Source organism: Pteropus medius, unplaced genomic scaffold (assembly GCF_902729225.1).
Source record: "Pteropus medius unplaced genomic scaffold, Ma_sr-lr_union100, whole genome shotgun sequence".
NCBI lineage: Eukaryota > Metazoa > Chordata > Mammalia > Chiroptera > Pteropodidae > Pteropus > Pteropus medius.
The window spans coordinates 756,756-776,235 of NW_024342472.1; the positions used below are offsets into that span (position 1 = coordinate 756,756).

A 19,480-nucleotide genomic window follows, 5' to 3' on the forward strand; every position below is an offset into this window, starting at 1 on the left:
GTCCAACACTGGCGGGCTCTGGAGCCTTTCCTTTTGGATCAGGCAAAGATCACGCAGCACCCTCGCCCTAAGCTCACCCACCTTGGGCTGCTTTGATATGAAGGCCCCAGAGGACAGTCCGGCTCACCACATAGTAGGGGTGGGTGGGGCAGGCAAAGCTCCGCCCGCTGACAGGCTTTAAACTCCAGGCTCCCCGGTTCCTGCAGGCCCCTCCCGAAGTGTCTCCGGTTCCTCACATGATTGGGGCGAGCCGGAAGTGACGCGACTTGTCGCGCGTGATTGGCGGAAGCACAAATTGCTTTGCGGCCTGCACGGAAATTGCCCTCTTTTCGGCTTCCGCTCCTGGTCCATGTGAGAGACAGGCTGCTGAGATGAGCATGATGTGGGCAGCGGAGAGGTGAGGGGTAAAGATGGGTGGAGTGGTCTGGGTCTCGTTGGGGGCTGGGTTCCCTGGATTTTGAGACGTGGAAGCCGCTTTTTAACAGATGACACTTGTTCCCTTCCAAAGACCTCGCCATTCGTTACAGTTTCCGCGATCTATCTTTTAAAATCCTTTTAATTTAATTCGCCCCCTTGGCTCTCCAGCTCTGTAGACTCATCCTTGTGGTCCTGATGTGGCTTCTTCCTCTGCAGCTAAGTTAATATGTTGCACTGCTCTCGTCACGTGACTCCTTTTTCTGCCGCGGCTGCGGCGCATTTCAGCGCTCCGCTCAGGCAGTGCCTGCGCTGTAAACTCCCTTGTCTTGGAAACCTTTGGAGTCATCCACGTTTTCTCCTCTGATGTTTCATTACCCCCACCCCTGCCCAGGGAATTAAATATAATCCGTTTAGAACTGTTTGCTTGCAAAGACTGCTATATACTGTTAGATAATAGACTCCATAATTTGTTTCAGAGTACCAATACTCCTTAGTTAAGCACCTACTTTACACAGGTAAAATGGTTTACTCAGCTGCTTTTGTCCAATTTCGTTTCCTCATTCCCGGGAACAAATGATCAAGATGTCACTTTGAGTAAGCTGCACCTATAAAGGTGTCTTTCGTGTGGAGGATTCTTAGAAATGTTAATGGTGAGACTGCCTTGCCTCAAACGACAGCAACAGCGTCTTCTGCCACCGTACCTAGGATCTCCCTACGTAGGGTCTTACATTTTTACAGCCTCCCAGAGGTCAGTGGGCAATGCAGTGCCAGTCACTGAAGAGTTAAATCTTTCATGCAGTTCTGTGTGTTCTGTATGAGTATCACCAACCACTGTTCACCTATTGGAGGTGATGTCTGACAGGCAGTCTAAATTTAATGTCTTGACAAATTTCCAAAGATGTCCACACTGCTTCGTTTGTAGCTCCAGGGGCTATTCTTTGCTGAGAAATGAAGTTATGTTTTAGTTTGTTTAGTTATTTCAAGTGATAATATTTCTCATATCTCTTTTTTCCCCCCTCTTGAATCCCCCCTTCCAACCCTGACCTATGGTTGTTGCCATCTCCCCTTAAGAACTGGATCTCTGAAGGTGGGGCGTCTCCCACATGCTCATGGTGTGCACCCCGGGGCCTGGCGCCCCTGGGGTCTGGTACCCGCGGCACTCGGGGGGCCTGGCACACCCAGGGCATGGTCCGTGGCTCCATCTGGGCCGCGAACCCAGGACCTTCTGCGTGTAAAGCAGACGTGCTAACCACTACACTATGGAGCCACCCCTCATATCTCTTTTAACAGCCTTCAAGCTTTAAGCGAACAGAAAGAACTAGAGGATTTACCAAAAGACTACCCCTCAAACACCAGTGAAGATGAGGTGGGTGACAACTGCTAAACTGCCTTCTGCCTTCTCCACTTTCCTTCTGCCTCAAAATTAGGGTAGCCAGCACATTCCTGGAAAGTGAAGGGGCGGCAACATTGTTTATTGTTTGTTCAGGTCTCGCAAATAAATTACCAAGTTATTTAGTGTTTCACGTATAAGATATTAAGTGCTATGGGAGTTTGAAGACTGTATAAAATACAGTCACTGTCCTCAAGTTGATTAAGTATAATTGAGTATGTGGACCAAAACATATGGTCCTCATTAAACAATTTCCCTATTTCCCAGATTTGGATTTCCGTAGAAAGTTATTTAAGTGTCTGACTAAAATAGACATAATTAAGCTGTGTCTCCAACAGATGCCATAAGAATTCCAACTCTTTATTCTCTTGACAAAACTACTTAGATTTTTTTTTTTAATGTGAGAGTTTCTGTGTCGGATCACACTATATGTTCCATACAGAAACATCATTTCCATAGCACTTTTCCCCAAACAAGTTAAGGCAGAGGCATAACATTAGCTCCCAGTTACTAAGGCTCTATAAGGAGGGACTTTGGTTTTTGAAGCACTTCTTTCAGACCCGCACACCAGACCTCATCTGATTCCCCAGTTCTCCATTGACCAAAAGAATAAGAGATTTTACATCTTCAATTTCCACACTGTCTTTTCCCTCCCCTCATTATTCTGATGATTTTTCCTTTTCTGTGTCTAGGGGGAAAGTAATGGAGAGAGAAAACATCAAAAGCTTCTGGAAGCAATCAGTTCCCTTGATGGAAAGAATAGGTAACATTCCCACCAGGTTGGACAGGTTATAACTAGCTGATTCCATGAGATTTATCTGCAGCTAACATTTATCGAGACAATAAACACACAAGTGTCACCATCATTATTAAGAGCATACTTTGGAGACAGACAAATTTTTTATCCCCTCTGTACCTCAGTTTCTTCAGCTAGAAAATAAGATTAATCATAGTACGTACCTCATAGGGTTGTTGCGACATTTAAATGAGGTAATAAATGTAAAGATCTTAAACCAATGCCCAACATATAGTAAATATTATGTAATTGTTAGCTGTTATTGTTAGACCTTTGTGCATTTGAATTCTTACTTAATCCACAGTACAGTATTGAAGCATTGAGTAGACATTACTTATCTCCATTAGAGAAGTTAAATGGCTTGCCCCACACTCACTCTGCTCATACGTGGAAGATCCAGGACTTAAATCCAGGTACATTAGAATCCAAGTCCAATACCTTTTCTACTATGCCTACCTGGCATTGCCTTGTGTTTTTGAGGGGCTGAGTTTACATTAAGAGATGGTTAGCCTACCAAATCCAGGTTAGAAACAGATTTCCTGGTTGCTTTGTGACAAAACCTGACTCTAGAAGAGAAATACGTGAAACCAAAGCCTTGTCTGAAGAAAGAAGTGTTTGTTTCCCAGCAAAATGTGTCCATTCCTACTATATTCTGTTTTGCCTAAATTTCAGGAAGAAATTGGCTGAGAGATCTGAGGCTAGTCTGAAAGTGTCAGAGTTCACTGTCAGTTCTGAAGGTAAGTTAACAAAGGAAGCTATCTGCATGAAGCTTGTGGCATTCCCAAAATATAATGGTCACTTCACCCTCCTCCCAGTAACTGTTTTATGGATCATGCCATAAATATTCACCTGTAAGTAGATGAAGAATGGTAGTCAGATGCCTTTAAGTTTCTTCCATTTCTAGAAAAAGCCTAGAAGTCCATGGCCAATGTCTCCCACTGAGCTTGATGAGCTACTTCTAGGATAGAGGGACATGAATGAAGACAGCTGCCATTAACTAGTTTAGCCATGTTCGTGATTTCATTTTTATTTCAGTTCTCACAGCACTTTGAGTTCAGACAGGCAGATAGTCCCTCCCACTGGAGCTCAGAGAAGTCCAGTTACTCAAGGATTTTAACCTGATACCAAGTCTAGATTCCAAATCTTTTTCACCATATTCACAACTTTGGTGACTTGAATGAATTGTACTCTTCTAGTAACCACTAACTAATCTCCTAGAACAAGTAACAATATATCCTTCTAAACTTATTAATTTAACTTCTATTATGTATCTACTATGCTTCTACTATGTATCAGTTTCAAGAACAGTTTCGATACTGAGCTATAGGAAAGAATAAGATACTGTGATCTCCTGGGGCTTACATTCTAGTGGGGGGAGACAATGAGAATTAAAACGGTGATGCAGTAAAGTGACCAAGTTGCTGCTTTAGTTTGGCTGGTAATTAAAGGTCTGTAAAGAGGCAAAATTTAAGCTGAGATCTGAATGACAAGAAAAATCAATCATGCAAGATAGAGGAAAGCATTCCAGAGGAGGGGGCAGCTAGTGCAAAGCCTCTAAAGAAGAAACAGGCTCAGCATGTTTGAAGAGTAGGAAAAAGGCCAGTGTGACTGGAGCATAGTGGAGATGGAGGTGCTATGAGGTCGGGGAGACAGACCAAGATCCCATATGGGGACCAGATCCCATAGGGCTATGTCCTTTAAATCGATGTAGTCAGCTTGGTTTTTGCATTTTTGCCTTCAACCAACCATGGATCGAAAATACTCAACAACAACAACTACAAAACGCAGAAAGTTCCAAAAAGCAAAACTTGAATTTTCCACACACTGAGCACTAGGCTGAATCCACGCAAATGAAGTGATGTGTAGGCCTACCCTGCTGTAGCCTATATGCAAATATAGGTTACGTGCAAACACTATACCATCTTACATAAGGAACTTGAACATCCTTGGATTTTGGAATCCACAAGGGGTCTTGGAACCAATCCCCCATGGATACCAAGAGATAACTGTAATTCCAAGTGTAATGGGGAACCACTGGAGGATTTTCAGCAGGATCATGTTATGCCGTAATTTACATTTTCAAAATATCACTTTGGCTGCTATGTGAAGAATGAATTGCAATGGGGCAAGAGTGGAAGAAAGATTGAGAGAAAAGCAAATGACTTTTTTAAATAAATAATTGTCTTCTGTCTTCTGTCCTCCAACAAGTGTGACAATGTAGGAAAGTGATGGTGTCACAATGGCTGGCTATTGAAGTAAGAGAATTAATTCCTGCTTTCCTGCACACTTGCCTGACTGCCAACATTCTCTGCTTAGGCATCTCCCTATGTGATATTGAGATTTTGCCTCACTTGTCATTCTGACAAGAAAGTTTGGCCTTTCTACAGGATCAGGAGAAAAACTAGTCCTTTCAGATCTGCTTGAGCCCGTTAAAACTTCATCCTCATTGGCCATTGTGAAAAAGCAACTGCATAGAGTCAAATCAAAGAAGACTGTGGAGTTACCCCTTAACAAAGAAGAGGTTGAGCGGGTGAGTTATAGAGAAAGTAGTCCATTAAGGGCAAGAAATTGAACTGACAAAGAAACAGGATAAGAAGAGAAGGAGGGGGAAAGCCTGAAAAATGGGAGGAGTAAGTTGTGATTGCCTCACCATGGAAAAGATTAAAACTAATCTTGGGGAAAGTGCAGTCCTGAGAAGTAAGCAAGAGATAATCTTTAGCATTCGGATTCTTTCTTGGGCTAAAAACATTGCTTCCTTATTTCCTGCTAGTCCTTTGAGTTTGATGCCTAATTTCGTGGCTCTTTCCTTTTGTGTACCTTGCCTGTTTAAGATCCACAGAGAAGTGGCGTTCAGTAAAACCTCACAGGCCCTCTCCAAATGGGATCCCATTGTTCTGAAGAACCGGCAAGCAGAGCAGCTGGTTTTTCCCCTGAGGAAGGAGCAGTCAGCCTTTGCTCCCATTGAACATGTGCTCAGCGGCTGGAAGGTAAGTGCACTAGGAGAAAACTGCCCCTTGGAAGGTGAGATTGCACAGTGTGGAGATAGCAGGGTCTGCAGTTGATTTGGTTGGATGCGTTAAACTGAAATAAATTTTAGCTGCAGTCGTTATAATTTATCAGTCAGGGAGAGAAGGAGGGTGGCAAGATTCATTGTCAGTCATGCAGTAGCCAACCAGGCTCTAGTCATCCTTCATTAGTACATGGTTATTTCTGTGTTTTTGTGTTAAAGCATCTGATTGCCAGTAGATAGGGAACATAATGATGTTTTCTTTTTCACACCCCAGTTTTTTAAAAGCTTTTAAAGCCACATTCTGATCTGGAGAAAATCAGGAACTCGGCAACATTACTGGTGCCTTAGTAAGGATTTATGAGCAGTAGAATCAAAGTTTGCTTGTAAAGAAATACTACATTAAAATATAACATATTGTTGATAATGACTGGAATCTTAGCAAGTAATTCATTATGACTGAGCTGCAGAAAATAAATAAGATACTTTAGAGCTGGGTTTCCCAAACACTGATCCTGGCAAATTTTTCATCTGTCTGAAGCAAAAGAATGATTGTGAGTATGATGGGTATAAGGCTGCCAGCTCTTCTTTATTATGAGGTTATTCTTTCCACTTTAATAGTGTTTAAATAGCTTTTCTTTTATGAAATGATGGTGGTACCAAAGTACGGGATTGAGGGTAGAACGATAGTTATGCCCTTGGCTAAATTAGAAGTTGATATTCCTACATCAGCCCCTAAAGTCTCAATTTTTTTTTTAAGTCTGTGAATGACTGCTTCAGAACAGCTAGCCTTTCTTTTCCAATACACTATTGGTTATAGAGTCTGTAATGGGATGTTCTGTCTTAAGTAGAAAAATAGGCAAGAACACCAGTTCCCAAACCATGGATAGATGGCCCTCTTTATGCTTTTCTCCTGCTTTATAAAAATCCAGGAATGATAAGTGTCCTGTGTGTCAGGGACTTGAAATAATTAAAGCTAATCAAAATAAACATGTTTTGTTGCCATAGCTAGAAATTGAGCAAGTGGTTGCTTATTGCGGGGATAAGCTCTGTTTCTGCCATTCTCTTTCTAGGATGCTTCCTTTTCCACATGAAAATGAGATCAGGTTTAAAGTGTGGCTGCAGGATGGAAGGGAGACTTTAGGAAAAAAATTTAAGAGGTAATACAACTTGTAGGATTCAAAAATAAGAGTATAGAAGATATCTAGTGAAAAGTCTGACCCTACCCCTGTTCCCCATCTGCTCATTTTTACCCCATACTCACCCAGAAGTAGCCACTTCTATAAGTTTTTTGTTATTGTTAACTTAAGAGTTTTACTGATATATTCATGTTTACCTTGTATTTATCAAAAATAGTCATGAGCTACTACACACTCTTCTGCACCTTGCTTTTTCCAAATGACAATGTAATTTTGGAGAGCACAGGAAAATGCCAAGCTGGGTATTAAAGGTGAGATGGTAGGGGAAGAGGTTGCATTAAGAATGGCACAACCTCTACTCTCCAGGAACTCCTCATGCAGGACAGAGTGGCCCAGAGGCTATACATTGAATCTACTGGACCATTCATGCTAAGATTCATTTAAGAGAAATTATGCCAGTGTGGCACAGAGAAATAAGAAAATGCTTAGGTCAGAGAGTTCTTTCTGGCTAGCAACTCACAGTTCTCTTCTTACAACTTAAAGAGTGCAAAGTACCGAGGACTAGTAATATACTAGTATTTCTGGAGATTAAGAATCCAAAAAGCTTCCTAAAGTTCCATTGGACTCTAGCAGAGAAGAATTAAATGGGATAATGCATGCAAAAGCATTTGTAAACTGCAAAGTGCTAGTAATGATGTAGGGTAAATTTTCCCATCCCCTCTCTCCTTCCCTCCACTAGCAGCCTACACTAGCATTTCCCAAAGTGTTTGCCTCAAAACTATAGTTTTTCACTATGCCGTCAAAATAGACGGTGGTAGGGTCCCATTACTAGAAAATGCTGCCTGCCCCTACTGGAGATTGGCATTTCACAATATATACTAACTAGCCTTTTAAGGGCTATGAAAAGATAGTAAAGAAACCTCTTTGACTTACTCTAACCCAGAGTGTACAAACTGATGTTATTAAAAATCAAATAAATCAAATTTTTTTAACTTTTTTTTAAAAATGAAGTAAATCTTGTTAGCTGATGGGGAACATGCTTTGGGAAGAGCTGGTCTCTACTGCTATCTGCGTTCTTTCACTCTTTCCCCTTCTGCCCTACTGAAACTTCTCTCAAAGGCCGTTAGTGAGGGTCCTCCCAGTTACCGCATCCCAAGCATCAGACTTTTCTTAGTTCATTTTATTCTTGCTCTGTAAATTCTGTGACATTTGACTATCACCTATATATTCTACAGTTCACTCTCAAACCCTTCTGAGCTCCAGTCCCAGATGACATATAACTAGCAGGCCTTGCCTGGGTCTCCACTATGTACTTTAAACTTCATACACAACAAAGTAAGCCTGGAATTTTCCTTCCCAGACTTCCAAACTCTGTACCACTACCTTCATTCTATAACTCAGTCAACAACATAACTCCATACCCCAATCACTTAGGTTGGAAACCTCAGCCATCTGATTTCTCCTTCTCCTGTTAACTGCCACCCCTTCCCAGCCAGACAGTGGGCTAGTTTGTAAATTTTTTCCATGTAATAGCTTTCAGATCCCTAGTTCCTCTTCTTTTCATGTTCACCTTTCATTTGGTACTTTATTTACATATATCCCCTTACACAATCACCGGGATTTTCTTTCTGAAACATAAAACTCACTCTTCTGCTTAAAATCTTTCAAAAGGTGCTCCACTTAGAGAGTGACGCAGAAGCACCTAGCATTTTAGCTGCACTGGACAACACACTGTTCCCTTACACACCTCTCCTTTCTATATATCTGTTTTTGTTTATGTTTATCTCTCATTTTGGCCCCCTCCTTATCGGACTTACACCTCAAAGCTTAACTCAAGTGTCTTCCTTCCCCAAGGCTAACCCACCTTCTAATCAGAATTAATCAGAAGGAAGTAATCCTTTCTCTGTGATTACTCCTCTGGACTAACATTTAACCCATTATGTTGTTAGTGGTACATGTGTCTCTTTCCTCTGAAAGGCTATGAGCTCTATGAGGACAGGAATGATCTTAATCAATCGTGTATTCCAGCACCCTGCACAAGTAACTGGAATGTAGCTGCAATCAATAAATGTTTGTAAATTGAATTGAATTGGAGGGAGATTACAACATTGTAATATAAATCATTTTGTAGCCTGTGATTGATCACTACTGCAAATACTAAAAATGAAAGAACATGTACCTTTATTATTCAATAGAATAGGCTTATGGTTAAATCAATAGCACTGTGTAACATATGATGATGTGTGTTAATGCATTTGTCCAGGTATTTGTAAATTTGATACTGACCATGATGTATATGGCTGTTGAAGAAAACCACATGTAATATGTGTGTGAGGTTTGAAACAGGCTCTGTTGCCTAGGGCTATCTTTGTACCTTGCCAAAGTGGACCATGGCATGATCAGCCTGATTATTTCAGCCATCCTCACACTATCAGTCAAGCAGCAAATGAGGTGTTTGTTTGACATGTGAAGTAATTGGTTCACAGTCCATTCATTTCATATGCATAGATAACTACCTAGCATGCAGAGTTAACTGGAAACTGAGGAATTAGAGCCAAAGTTAGAACAGGACTAGAGTTAAACTTAAACTGTCAGAAAGCAGGCTAATTATATGAAGGTCATATTTTTAAAGGCAGTGTCTTTTTGTGCTCATCCTAAGACTTAGTCTCCCCTTTCCTCTAGAAATATTTTTAAAAGGAGGCTTATATGAATCTAAGATTCCTAACTATACAGTGTAAATAACAACACAGGGACCATTTTTTTGCAGCTATCAAAACTGACATTTGGTACTGCTCTTCCTCTGTCCTGTCAGCATTTACCTTAAGGGCATCCTGCTTCAATTATTAAGAGAATGGCATTCTGTGTTATATATATTGATAATCTGAACAGAGTGATCCCCTCAGTAATATTAGAGAGTAGCCTCAGAGCCCCCTTGCTGAAGTTGTCTTAAATCAGAATAAAATAAGGCTTTATCTGCACAGCTGGGCAGCAAACCTGGTACACTTTCTCTTACTGTAACAGCCAATCCTGTCTAGTTTAGTGATTCCAATTATAGTGTCACAATAGATGGCCATAGGACTAAAAAGACTGTAGGACCATAGCTTAAGACTCAGAATGTTCTGTTACCTCCTTAAGGCAAGAACTCCCCTGGAGCGAGAAATTTTTAACCTCCTCCATAAGAACAAGCAGCCAGTGACAGACCCTTTACTGACTCCCGTGGAAAAGGCCTCTCTCAATGCCATGAGCCTAGAAGAGGTAAGTATGATAGGCCCTTTGGTATACCCAGGCATGCTGTTTCTCTCAGCATTTGCCTTCAACCCTGGAGTCACTGTAAATGTCATTCTTTGTAGGCTAAGGTGCGCCGAGCAGAGCTTCAGAGGGCTCGGGCCCTGCAGTCCTACTATGAGGCCAAGGCTCGAAGAGAGAAGAAAATCAAAAGCAAAAAGTAAGAAAACCCCTGTGAACTGGGCTTGGGTTCCACAAAAGAAAGTGAGGTTGGCTAATCACAAGTCCCCAGGAAAGAATCTTTGACATGGCAATTGAGATCATATGGAAGAGGTCCCAAATAGTGGTGACTAGCCTTTTTTTTAACTCAGACCAACCTCATAGAGGTTTGCCTGCTTCAGTAGTGCCCTGTCCTCTGGATTTGGCTTTCTGTCTTGGTTTTGCTGAAAAGAGGACTGCTCAATTACTTTCTTTCCTTTCCAGGGCATGATGGAGAGATTCTGCAGAATGAGCTCTGAATTCTATAGCTATTGAGGCCAGCAAGGCTTCCTTCCTGCCTTTTAGCCTCTTTGGAACTCGTTATACTCTTCCCTTGTGCTATAGAAGCAAAAGGACTCTTTGCTCTGTAGAGGTCTGCCCCCGGAGGCTGCAGGGAATGGTTCTCTCCAGTCAGCTAGTTCTGCAACATCCATTTTAGCCACTGCACAGGGAATCCCCTTGGATAGTGGGGACACTATTGTATATGGCATCCGTGTTTCTGCTAAGTCTCTTCCTTTGTACCACTCTCATTGCGCTATAGGTATCACAAAGTTCTGAAGAAAGGAAAGGCCAAGAAAGCCCTAAAAGACTTTGAGAAGCTACGAAAGGTCAATCCTACTGCAGCTCTGGAAGAACTGGAAAAACTTGAAAAAGCCAGAATGATGGTGAGGCTGCCTCTTGCCCTACTCCTTGAACCAACTTTCCCCAGAAAGCAATAAGGATCTTACTCTGCCCTTTCTTTTCAGGAGCGAATGAGCCTTAAACACCAAAACAGTGGAAAATGGGCAAAGTCAAAGGCAATTATGGCCAAATATGACCTGGAGGTAAGAGACCATCAGGGTGAGAGAAGAGTTGGAAATGGCGGAATGAAAAAAACGGTTGCATAAGAGCCATGAGGATTAATGGAAAACCAGGAATCTAAAAAGGCATCAGAAAATCTCTGAGGCAGGGAGAAAAATGACCAGGAACAAGGTGGAAAAGGAGAGATGAAAGGGAAAGAGCATTGAAGGCAAGTCCGGTTAAAGGGGAGAGTTTCTTTTTTTAAACCATGTTTCACATGTTGATTCCTTGAGGACAAAGAATTGGTCTTCCATCTTATTCCATAGCTATTAACATGGTGGTGTGTGTGCAGTTTAAACAGTAAGCACCAGTAAGAAATACTTTGTCAAATTGAGAGGAAGCAGCTTTAAGAAATGGACCATGAAAGATGTTAATCTGGACAGTAATGACAAGGCATGTGTGCTGTGACTTCTTCCTCCAGGCACGCCAGGCTATGCAGGAACAGTTGACCAGGAACAAAGAACTGATGCAGAAACTCCAGGTGACCTCTGAGAGTGAAGAGGAAAGAGGTACAGAGGAAGAGGATGACTTTGTTCCTGATGCGGTAAATGAGGTACAGATGACTGCAGATGGACCAAACCCCTGGATGGTCAGGAATCACTCTGGTGATGCGAAAGAGGCCGAAATCCAGAAGGACCCTGAGAAACTTCGAGAACCTGTGGCCGACAAGGCTTCTGAAAGTGAGGAAGAAGAAAGACCAGTGGAAGAGGAAGAAATTTTGTTGAAAGAATTTGAGGAAAGGCGATTGTTTAGGAAAAAGTCTGGGCTCAACCAGGATACTGAGCCAGTAGGCAGACAAGAAACAAAAGGTAATTTGTGGTGGACCAGAAGGGAGGGCTGCTTAGTGCAAGTGCTACAGGTCAACTGAGAGAGGAAAACTGCCCACCCACACACGCCACATAATGATGAGGCTCTGGGGGCTTTCTGGGTCCCTGAAGAAAAAAATAGATTATCATAATTACTGTTTTTCTTCAAAGGCATTTCATAAGCGGTCATCTGCATGTGGCTGTACAATGTGTGTTCTGACACGCTTTCTGCTCTTGAGGACTTAAAGTCTTCAGAAATATAGGACTACACCATCCTTGAAGTCAGGGCAAGAGTTAACATTACTATTACCCACAACCAGAGAGAAGTACACGTGGTGGGATGGCAAATCTGAAAATCCTTCACACCCACAGGCACATAGGTTGATATTAAAGCATTATAAAGTGTCTTCAAATTATGGCTGCAGTGTTCTGTTTTGTTTGTAAAGTAGGAGTGGCATATTTAACACTTCATAAATGCTGACTGATAGGTGATATGGGGTGAGACTGAACAGGAATGACTGACTCCACAAGGTACATGGTAAATTAGAATTGTTGCCCCAACCTCAGACTCAATTTGCGTATTATATTTTGTACCTGTTATCTTGAGATATTACATGAACAACATTAGCACCCTTGAGACAGGTCAGAGAGCTCCCATTCTGGGCACAAGGTAGGACATTACAAAGCCTACTTAGGGAACTACCTACATTCAAAATTACCTGATTATCTGGACAGAGTCTCTGGTCTGATTGTATTTCCTGGATTTATGCATTTAGATGACAGTTAGTCTGTTTTTCCATGACAAAAAATTTAGAATATATATATATATATTGTGAATATATATATATAGTGAAAAATTTAGAATATATATATATATAGAATATATATATATTCTAAATTTATATATATATTTATATATAATTTAGAATATATATATATTGTGAATATATATATAGTGAAAAATTTAGAATATATATATAGAATATATATATTCTAAATTTATATATATATTTATATGTAATATAAATATATTTATTTATATATATATAATTTATTTAAATAGATATTTATATAAATATACTTATTTAAATAGATATTTATATATATATATAAATTCTAAATTTATATATATATTTTTTTTTAACTTGGGGTAGATTTTGTATTTTTTTTTTAATTTATTTATTTTTATGGTGACATTAGTTAATGAAATCCAATAAGTTTCAGCTGTACACTTTAACAGTAAGGCATATATAAGTTTATACTGTGTGTTCACCTCCCATAGTTAGAGTGATTACCAGAGTGTAGGGAATAAGGGAGAGGGGAGGCAGAAGGGCTAAAGGGGGTCAAATATGTGGTGACAGATAGAATATATATTGTAGGGCCTTTACTTGGGTCTTTCAGCAGAGAGTCCTGAGATTAATAGTTAGAAGCAGTCACTTCCAAGGGGATTTTGGAGGACAGCATCGCAGGCCAAGATTGTGGGGCAGTTTCTCTACGACCACAGGAAACCAGCTGCATCCTCCTGAGGCCCCTCAAAAGCTGGTCATCTAGCTAAATGTGTACAGCAGTTGGTTGTGGTATGAGAGGTGAATTTGGATTTTCTTGGATAATAAATAAATGGAATGTTCCCAAACCTCTGGGGAAATAGTGAGAAGTTGTGAACTTCAAACAAAATGGGCAAGGAAATTTGATCCTTAGGAAATAAACATACATGTGTCCAAAGGCCAGATCTCAAGTAGCTTCCTCAGTGGCTTCAAGCCAAAGTTAGAGAGCATGATGAACTTGGGGTAGAGGCAACTTGAGTCAATGCAGAGGACAGTTGAGAAGTGTATCACTGCCATGTTTCCCTCAGGGCTTTTAGAAACTAGTAGTATTTGCACAGATGTTGCTGGTGACTGGAAAGTGCAAGCTACTTGACTTGGCCACAACAGGTTATGAAATGCCGTAAGACAAAACAATGCTGGAAAAGGTTTTTACAAATAGGAGATTACAGTGCAAATTAAAAATAGTAAATCACAATATTTTTTAACTACAAGTAATAAATTACAGTGAGTTTTCATTCGGAAGCCACCTGTTTAAAAGGCCTTTTTAAAATTTGGAACTTGAGGCCAGCTCCCTAAGCAGGGTCTACAATATGGGGAAATGAAGCCACAGTCCAGTTATATAGTGAGTCATTGACAAAGCTGGGAATAGAACCCAGGACATCTGCTTCCCAACATGCTGCTTTTAACTACACAATCCCATTGCCTGCTTAGTGAACTCTCAGCAGATAGAGTCTCCTCTTCATTGCAATGCCTTTCATGGTGCCTAGCACCCAGTGGGTGCTCAACAAATGCTTGTCGATGAGGCGACTTCCAACCTCCTTTTCTGATAGCTTTCATTTCTTCCTCTAGGTTCTAGCAGCCAGGAGATGCTGTCTGAATTGAGGACACTGTCTCAGAAACTCAACAACAAAAAACATCAGTCCAGGAAGCAGAAAGTGAATTCAGTGAGGACAGTTCTGCTGGTCCAGAGAGAGAGACCTGCCGGGGAAGAAGAGGAGCCCCTGTTGCTGCAGAGGCCAGAGAGAGCAAAGACTCTGGAAAAGTTAGAGGAGCTGGGCAAAGAAGGCTGCTTTCAAAATAAGGAATGTCCCGGACCTGCGTTAAAAGGGCAGCAGTTGGAGCAGAACCCAGATAATCAGCCTGGTGCCCCCAAGGAGAAGAAGAGGAAGGAGCAAATGATTGACCTACAGAACATCCTAACCACAAAATCTCCTTCCGTGAAGTCTTTGGCAGTCCCCACGACAATAGAGGAGTTGGTGAGCAGAGCCAAGGTCATGGGCCATGTGGGAAATCAGAGCTGTGGAGAAAGTACCCTTCTTGCACAAAGAATAGAATCAGTGAAGTTTGCTTTTGCTGGGAGCACATTTCAGTAATTGAGAAGCCCAGAATAGTATGGGGCCAGACTGGCCTCGGTGACAGATAGATGCAGATCTGTGAGTGCTGCTGAGACTCCCACGTCTTAAATCCGGAGCCACCAAACCCTCCCTGTGGTGACTCTAAAACTGCCCTTAGAGGAAAAGGAGGCACTGAAATCTCTGACAAGATCCCAGGCAGGACAACTCAAGAATGAGTCATTGAGCTCTTGCTAAGGTTTTGTTCTACTCACTGGGATCTCAAGTGGTCGAGGACTCCCTGATTAAGTACTTGAACTGCTTAAGTGAGGAGCCCTGGCCCCTGTCTTCTCAGTGCTATAAGCTGGAGAATGCCTGCATTCTAGCCAGGGCACTTAGAGCTCCTCCTAACACAGGCCATTCATTCCTCCACCCTGCAGCTTCCTTACTGAAAGTTTAAAAATGTCATATGATAATGAGCTGGGGATATTTACCCTAGAGAGAAGAAAACTGGAGCATGATTGGCTACCAAAGGGTTTGTATTGCAAAACTATCATCATTCTGCGCTTTCCCCCTAGGGGGCGCTAAAATGTCACAACCTGAAATTCAAGCGTTCTTGCCGCGAACCACGGCTCCTAAGGCAAGCCATAGCTACAGAACCTCCTAACCACAAAATCTCCTTCCCTGAAGACTTTGGCTGTCCCCACGACAATAGAGGAGCTGGTGAGCAGAGCCAGGGATTTGGGACCATTGTGGGAGATCAAAGCTGGTACAGAAAGTGCAAGAAAGGAGATTTTGTAGTTAGGGTTCTGTGGCTCATTCTGTCCCCCTAAAAGCCCCCTTCTATGTTCTCACTCTTGTTTCTTCCCAGGAAGACGAACAGGAGAGAGATCAAAAGCAAATGATAAAAGAAGCTTTTGCTGGGGATGATGTCATTAGAGACTTCTTGAAAGAGAAGAGAGAAGCTGTGGAGGCGAGTAAGCCAAAGGACATGGACCTGACTCTGCCTGGCTGGGGCGAGTGGGGTGGTCTAGGCCTGAAACCCAGTGCCAAGAAGAGATGCCGGTAAGAATAGGGAAGAAAGCCTGTCAGAAGGGCACCAGGTTCTCCCACCTCACTCTCATACACCCTCCCTGCCCTTTTGACTAAGTCTTTAATGCTCTTAGATGTCTTGCTGTTCTGCTTTCCAGGTTTCTCATTAAAGCCCCTGAGGGTCTTCCAAGAAAAGACAAGGCTTTGCCAAATGTGATTATCAACGAGAAGCGAAACATCCATGCAGCAGCTCACCAGGTGAGGGGTGGAGAACTCTTTAGCTGCCTCCTCATTGCTGCCCAGCTCTCTTGCTTGGGAGGAATATTCTAGTGCTCTGTGGTCAAGAGAGATGTGTGATCTTGACCACAGAATCAAATATATTTTTGTTTTTACTGACTGGCTCTGAGATGAATAATTCCAGATCGACTCTGCTGTTTGAATTACCGACTAGGAAGAAAGTTAAGACTTTTAGGATAATCTTTGCAGCAATGGTGAGGCCCTCAAATCTGCATTTTCAACTAGTATCCCAGATAACACTGATGTAAATACGTCTCACCAAATGAGGAATTACTGTTCTTAAGGCTGGTATTTATAGTCAAGGTAATATGCAGAGGCTATAAGGTTTGAGCTGCATCTTAAAGAAAACAAAGACAAACGGATACTTGTTCAGCGTGTTGTACCCAAAAGAAAAGTAGATTTGAGCAGGATCGAGTATAGTGAAGGCTGTCATGTGGAGTCACATAAAGTAGAAGTTAGAGGAAAGGCAGAGTTCAATTCAAGGAAAAATTTTCTGCTGGTCTAGAGAGAATGGATTGCTCTGGGGGTATGAGCATGTGTAGAGGGCTCAGGAATAAGATTAAACTCAATGACCTTTATGTTCCCTTCAATTCTGAAAGTCTGTCACTCTAAGATCTGTCCCCAGGCAGTATAATATTGAAATGAGCTATATTTTTCCTTCAGAAAAAGGTGGGGGGGGGAGGGACTATTTAAAAGGTACAAAAGAGAGGTGAGGAAATAACATTTCATTTTTTCAAATCTTACTGATTTCATTTTGTGACCCAATAACTACAGAAATTGAATGTAACCACTGTAATCCCAGTTGAGGCTATAAAACCAGAAAGCAGGCAATGAACCGGCAGGTATGGGATAAGAGAGAGAAAGGAGGTACTTTACCAGGCCAAGATTCTAGGTGAAGGGCAGAGTGTAGACCTCAATATAGATCACCCTTCCCTTCGAGGGTATTATCTATTCGTTTTTTAATAGAGTCACATAGCAAACTGACAGTTTTCCACAATCTCCCGTGATTTTCCACATCTTTGTAATAAGCTATAGACTGCAGGTCTCAGCGTGCAATAGAATAAAGTGTGCTAAAGGGAGAAAAAAAAAGACCTTCATGAATATCCAAAAAAGCCGCTGAAAAGACAGGTAAAACAATTGATATACCAACCTAAAGGGAATTTGAGTTCTTCATCACCTCAAGACCACTCCAGAATAGTTCACTGAATAATATCTCCAAATAACTGATTGTAACTTCCCTGTTTTTCTGCTTACACCTTTTTCCTCCTCTTTGGCCATTGAGGAAGTGTTTAAAGATTATTTAAGTGTCTAAAGGTATTGCTGTGGTAGAGTGGGAAAGAGTACAGGCCAAGGAAAGGAGCCTGGGTTCTGTTCTCCCTTGCTGCTCCTAATTTTCTTGGGTAAATCACTTAGCCTTTCTAAGCTAAACTCTGGGGCTAAGGTAGATGACCTTTGCCATTATCTAGGGCCTTCCAGCTCTGACAGTCTATGATGCCAAAAGAGGATGAAGCTAATTAAGTATGATAGCCTGGTAGAGTTCAGGATTCAGGAAGCAATCTTTGGGTTCCTTAAAACATCAATCCTGTGTATCAAGGAGAGGAAAAGAAAGTATGGAGAGGTTAGGAGGGCCATAAAATCCACAGGAGTACACAAATGCCTGGGTGTTTCTTACAGTCACAAGTCACAAGAAGAAGGTTGTGTAGACGACCAACTTGGAGACAGCAGCCCTGGAGCTACTATAGTGTTCCCACAGCTGCAGGGCTAGTGTCGGGGTGGTTTTTTAATCTCTAGATTATTGGATAAGCCTGTGGAGAGGGGTGTCCTAAATTCCAATTAGGTTCCTCTACTCCCAAACGTCCTTATGCACATTAGGATTCCTAAGGTTAGATGGGGGCATTGGGATGCCTTGACCTCTCAGTAGCTTTACTCACTGCTGCCATCATGTAATACTGTAACCTGTGTGCCAAAACTACCTGACCAGTTGCCTAGCATATACCTAGTCACTCTGCCTTCCTCTCCAGGTGCGGATGCTTCCATATCCATTCACCCACCACCAACAATTTGAAAGGACCATCCAAACCCCTATAGGATCAACGTGGAACACCCAGAGGGCCTTCCAAAAGCTGACTACACCCAAGATTGTCACCAAGCCAGGCCATATCATTAAGCCTATAAAAGCAGAGGATGTGGGCTACCGGTCTTCCTCAAGGTCGGACCTCTCTGTCATACCGAGGAATCCAAAACGACCCCGCTCTAGGTCACAAAAAACAGCTAAAGAAAAACTCTAAAGATTGAGTTGCTGGAGGAGTGACGTCTTGGTGGCCAGAATCAGGAGCCCTAATTGCTTCTCCACTGGCCGTTTTACTCTGAGCTGCAGGATCAATTCAAAACTGGCTTAGCACATGATGGGTATAGTTAAGCAGCATTTTAAAAATAAAGGCTTTTTAATCTATTGAACTAGAGTGTGTTCTGTGTTGTCTCCCAGTTGAATCATTTTCAAGTCAAACACCTTTGTATTTCTTCAGATGTACTTGTCAGGGGCACCTCATTTTCTTACCAAGGATTGTGTTGTCTGCTAAATTGGAGTGAAGAGAAGTTATCCTAGTTTATAATCTTAAATACATCACATCAGACATAATCTACCACAAATAACCAATTTTTTAGGCTCAGAGATTGTAACTAATTATTATATATGCTTAACCTCTGAACCTGGAAACAGCATACACAAACCATGCAATTGGATTCTGCCCTATGCTGATCCTGATGGTACTAAAGCTAAGTTCAGCTTTAAGTCTAGCCATTATCATTTTCTTTACGTGTGCGAGCCTCTGGGGCATGCACAGGTAACTGTCTTACAGAAGCTAGCATTTATTTTCTCATTCTTAAGACAGTGCAGATTTTACTCCTACTTTATAGTTGAGGTAGATGAGCTCTCAGAAGTAAAGCTCTATCACCTAACTCAGGGCCAACTCTTCCCCATTGATTCAAAGCATAGTTAATTCAAGCTTTAATTTGCACTATGGCAGACCACTTGGGTTTCTCAGCTCTGAGGAACCTACCTTTCTTTAAATGACATATATATAGACAAGGCCTCTGCAGCTGAGAGTCCTAACAAGAAATCAGAGAAACCCCTCCTGATTCCAAAACGACATACCACTATTGCATTTTACTTCTTGCCTTGGAGGTTGGTGCTCCCAGATTTTTTACACCAAGATGGGGGTTGATTTTGTGTGTCTCAGACCCCTTTGAAAATTTTACGAAATTATGAACTCTCCCCAGAAAAATGCACAAACATACACCATCTTATATACAGTTTGAAGAGCTCTGCAGACATTTGTAATTCCCGGGTCAACAGCTTTCTTTTGCAATTCTCCCCACCAACACGGCCCTTTTTCCAA

At 41.8% G+C, this 19,480-nt stretch overlaps 1 protein-coding gene across 1 annotated transcript; it reads left to right on the forward strand.

Annotated features, from left to right (window-relative positions):
- Positions 1 to 249: 249 nt before the first annotated feature.
- UTP14A (UTP14A small subunit processome component) lies at positions 250 to 18,539 on the forward strand. The gene is given in 16 exon segments (XM_039864956.1): positions 250 to 397; positions 1,708 to 1,783; positions 2,500 to 2,570; positions 3,276 to 3,340; positions 4,991 to 5,133; positions 5,435 to 5,590; positions 9,885 to 10,004; positions 10,100 to 10,194; positions 10,774 to 10,897; positions 10,979 to 11,056; positions 11,494 to 11,881; positions 14,272 to 14,678; positions 15,625 to 15,818; positions 15,944 to 16,043; positions 18,104 to 18,340; positions 18,342 to 18,539. Coding segments are annotated over 16 exon segments (2,316 nt in total). The 5' UTR covers positions 250 to 371; the 3' UTR covers positions 18,378 to 18,539.
- The last annotated feature ends 941 nt before the right edge of the window (positions 18,540 to 19,480 follow it).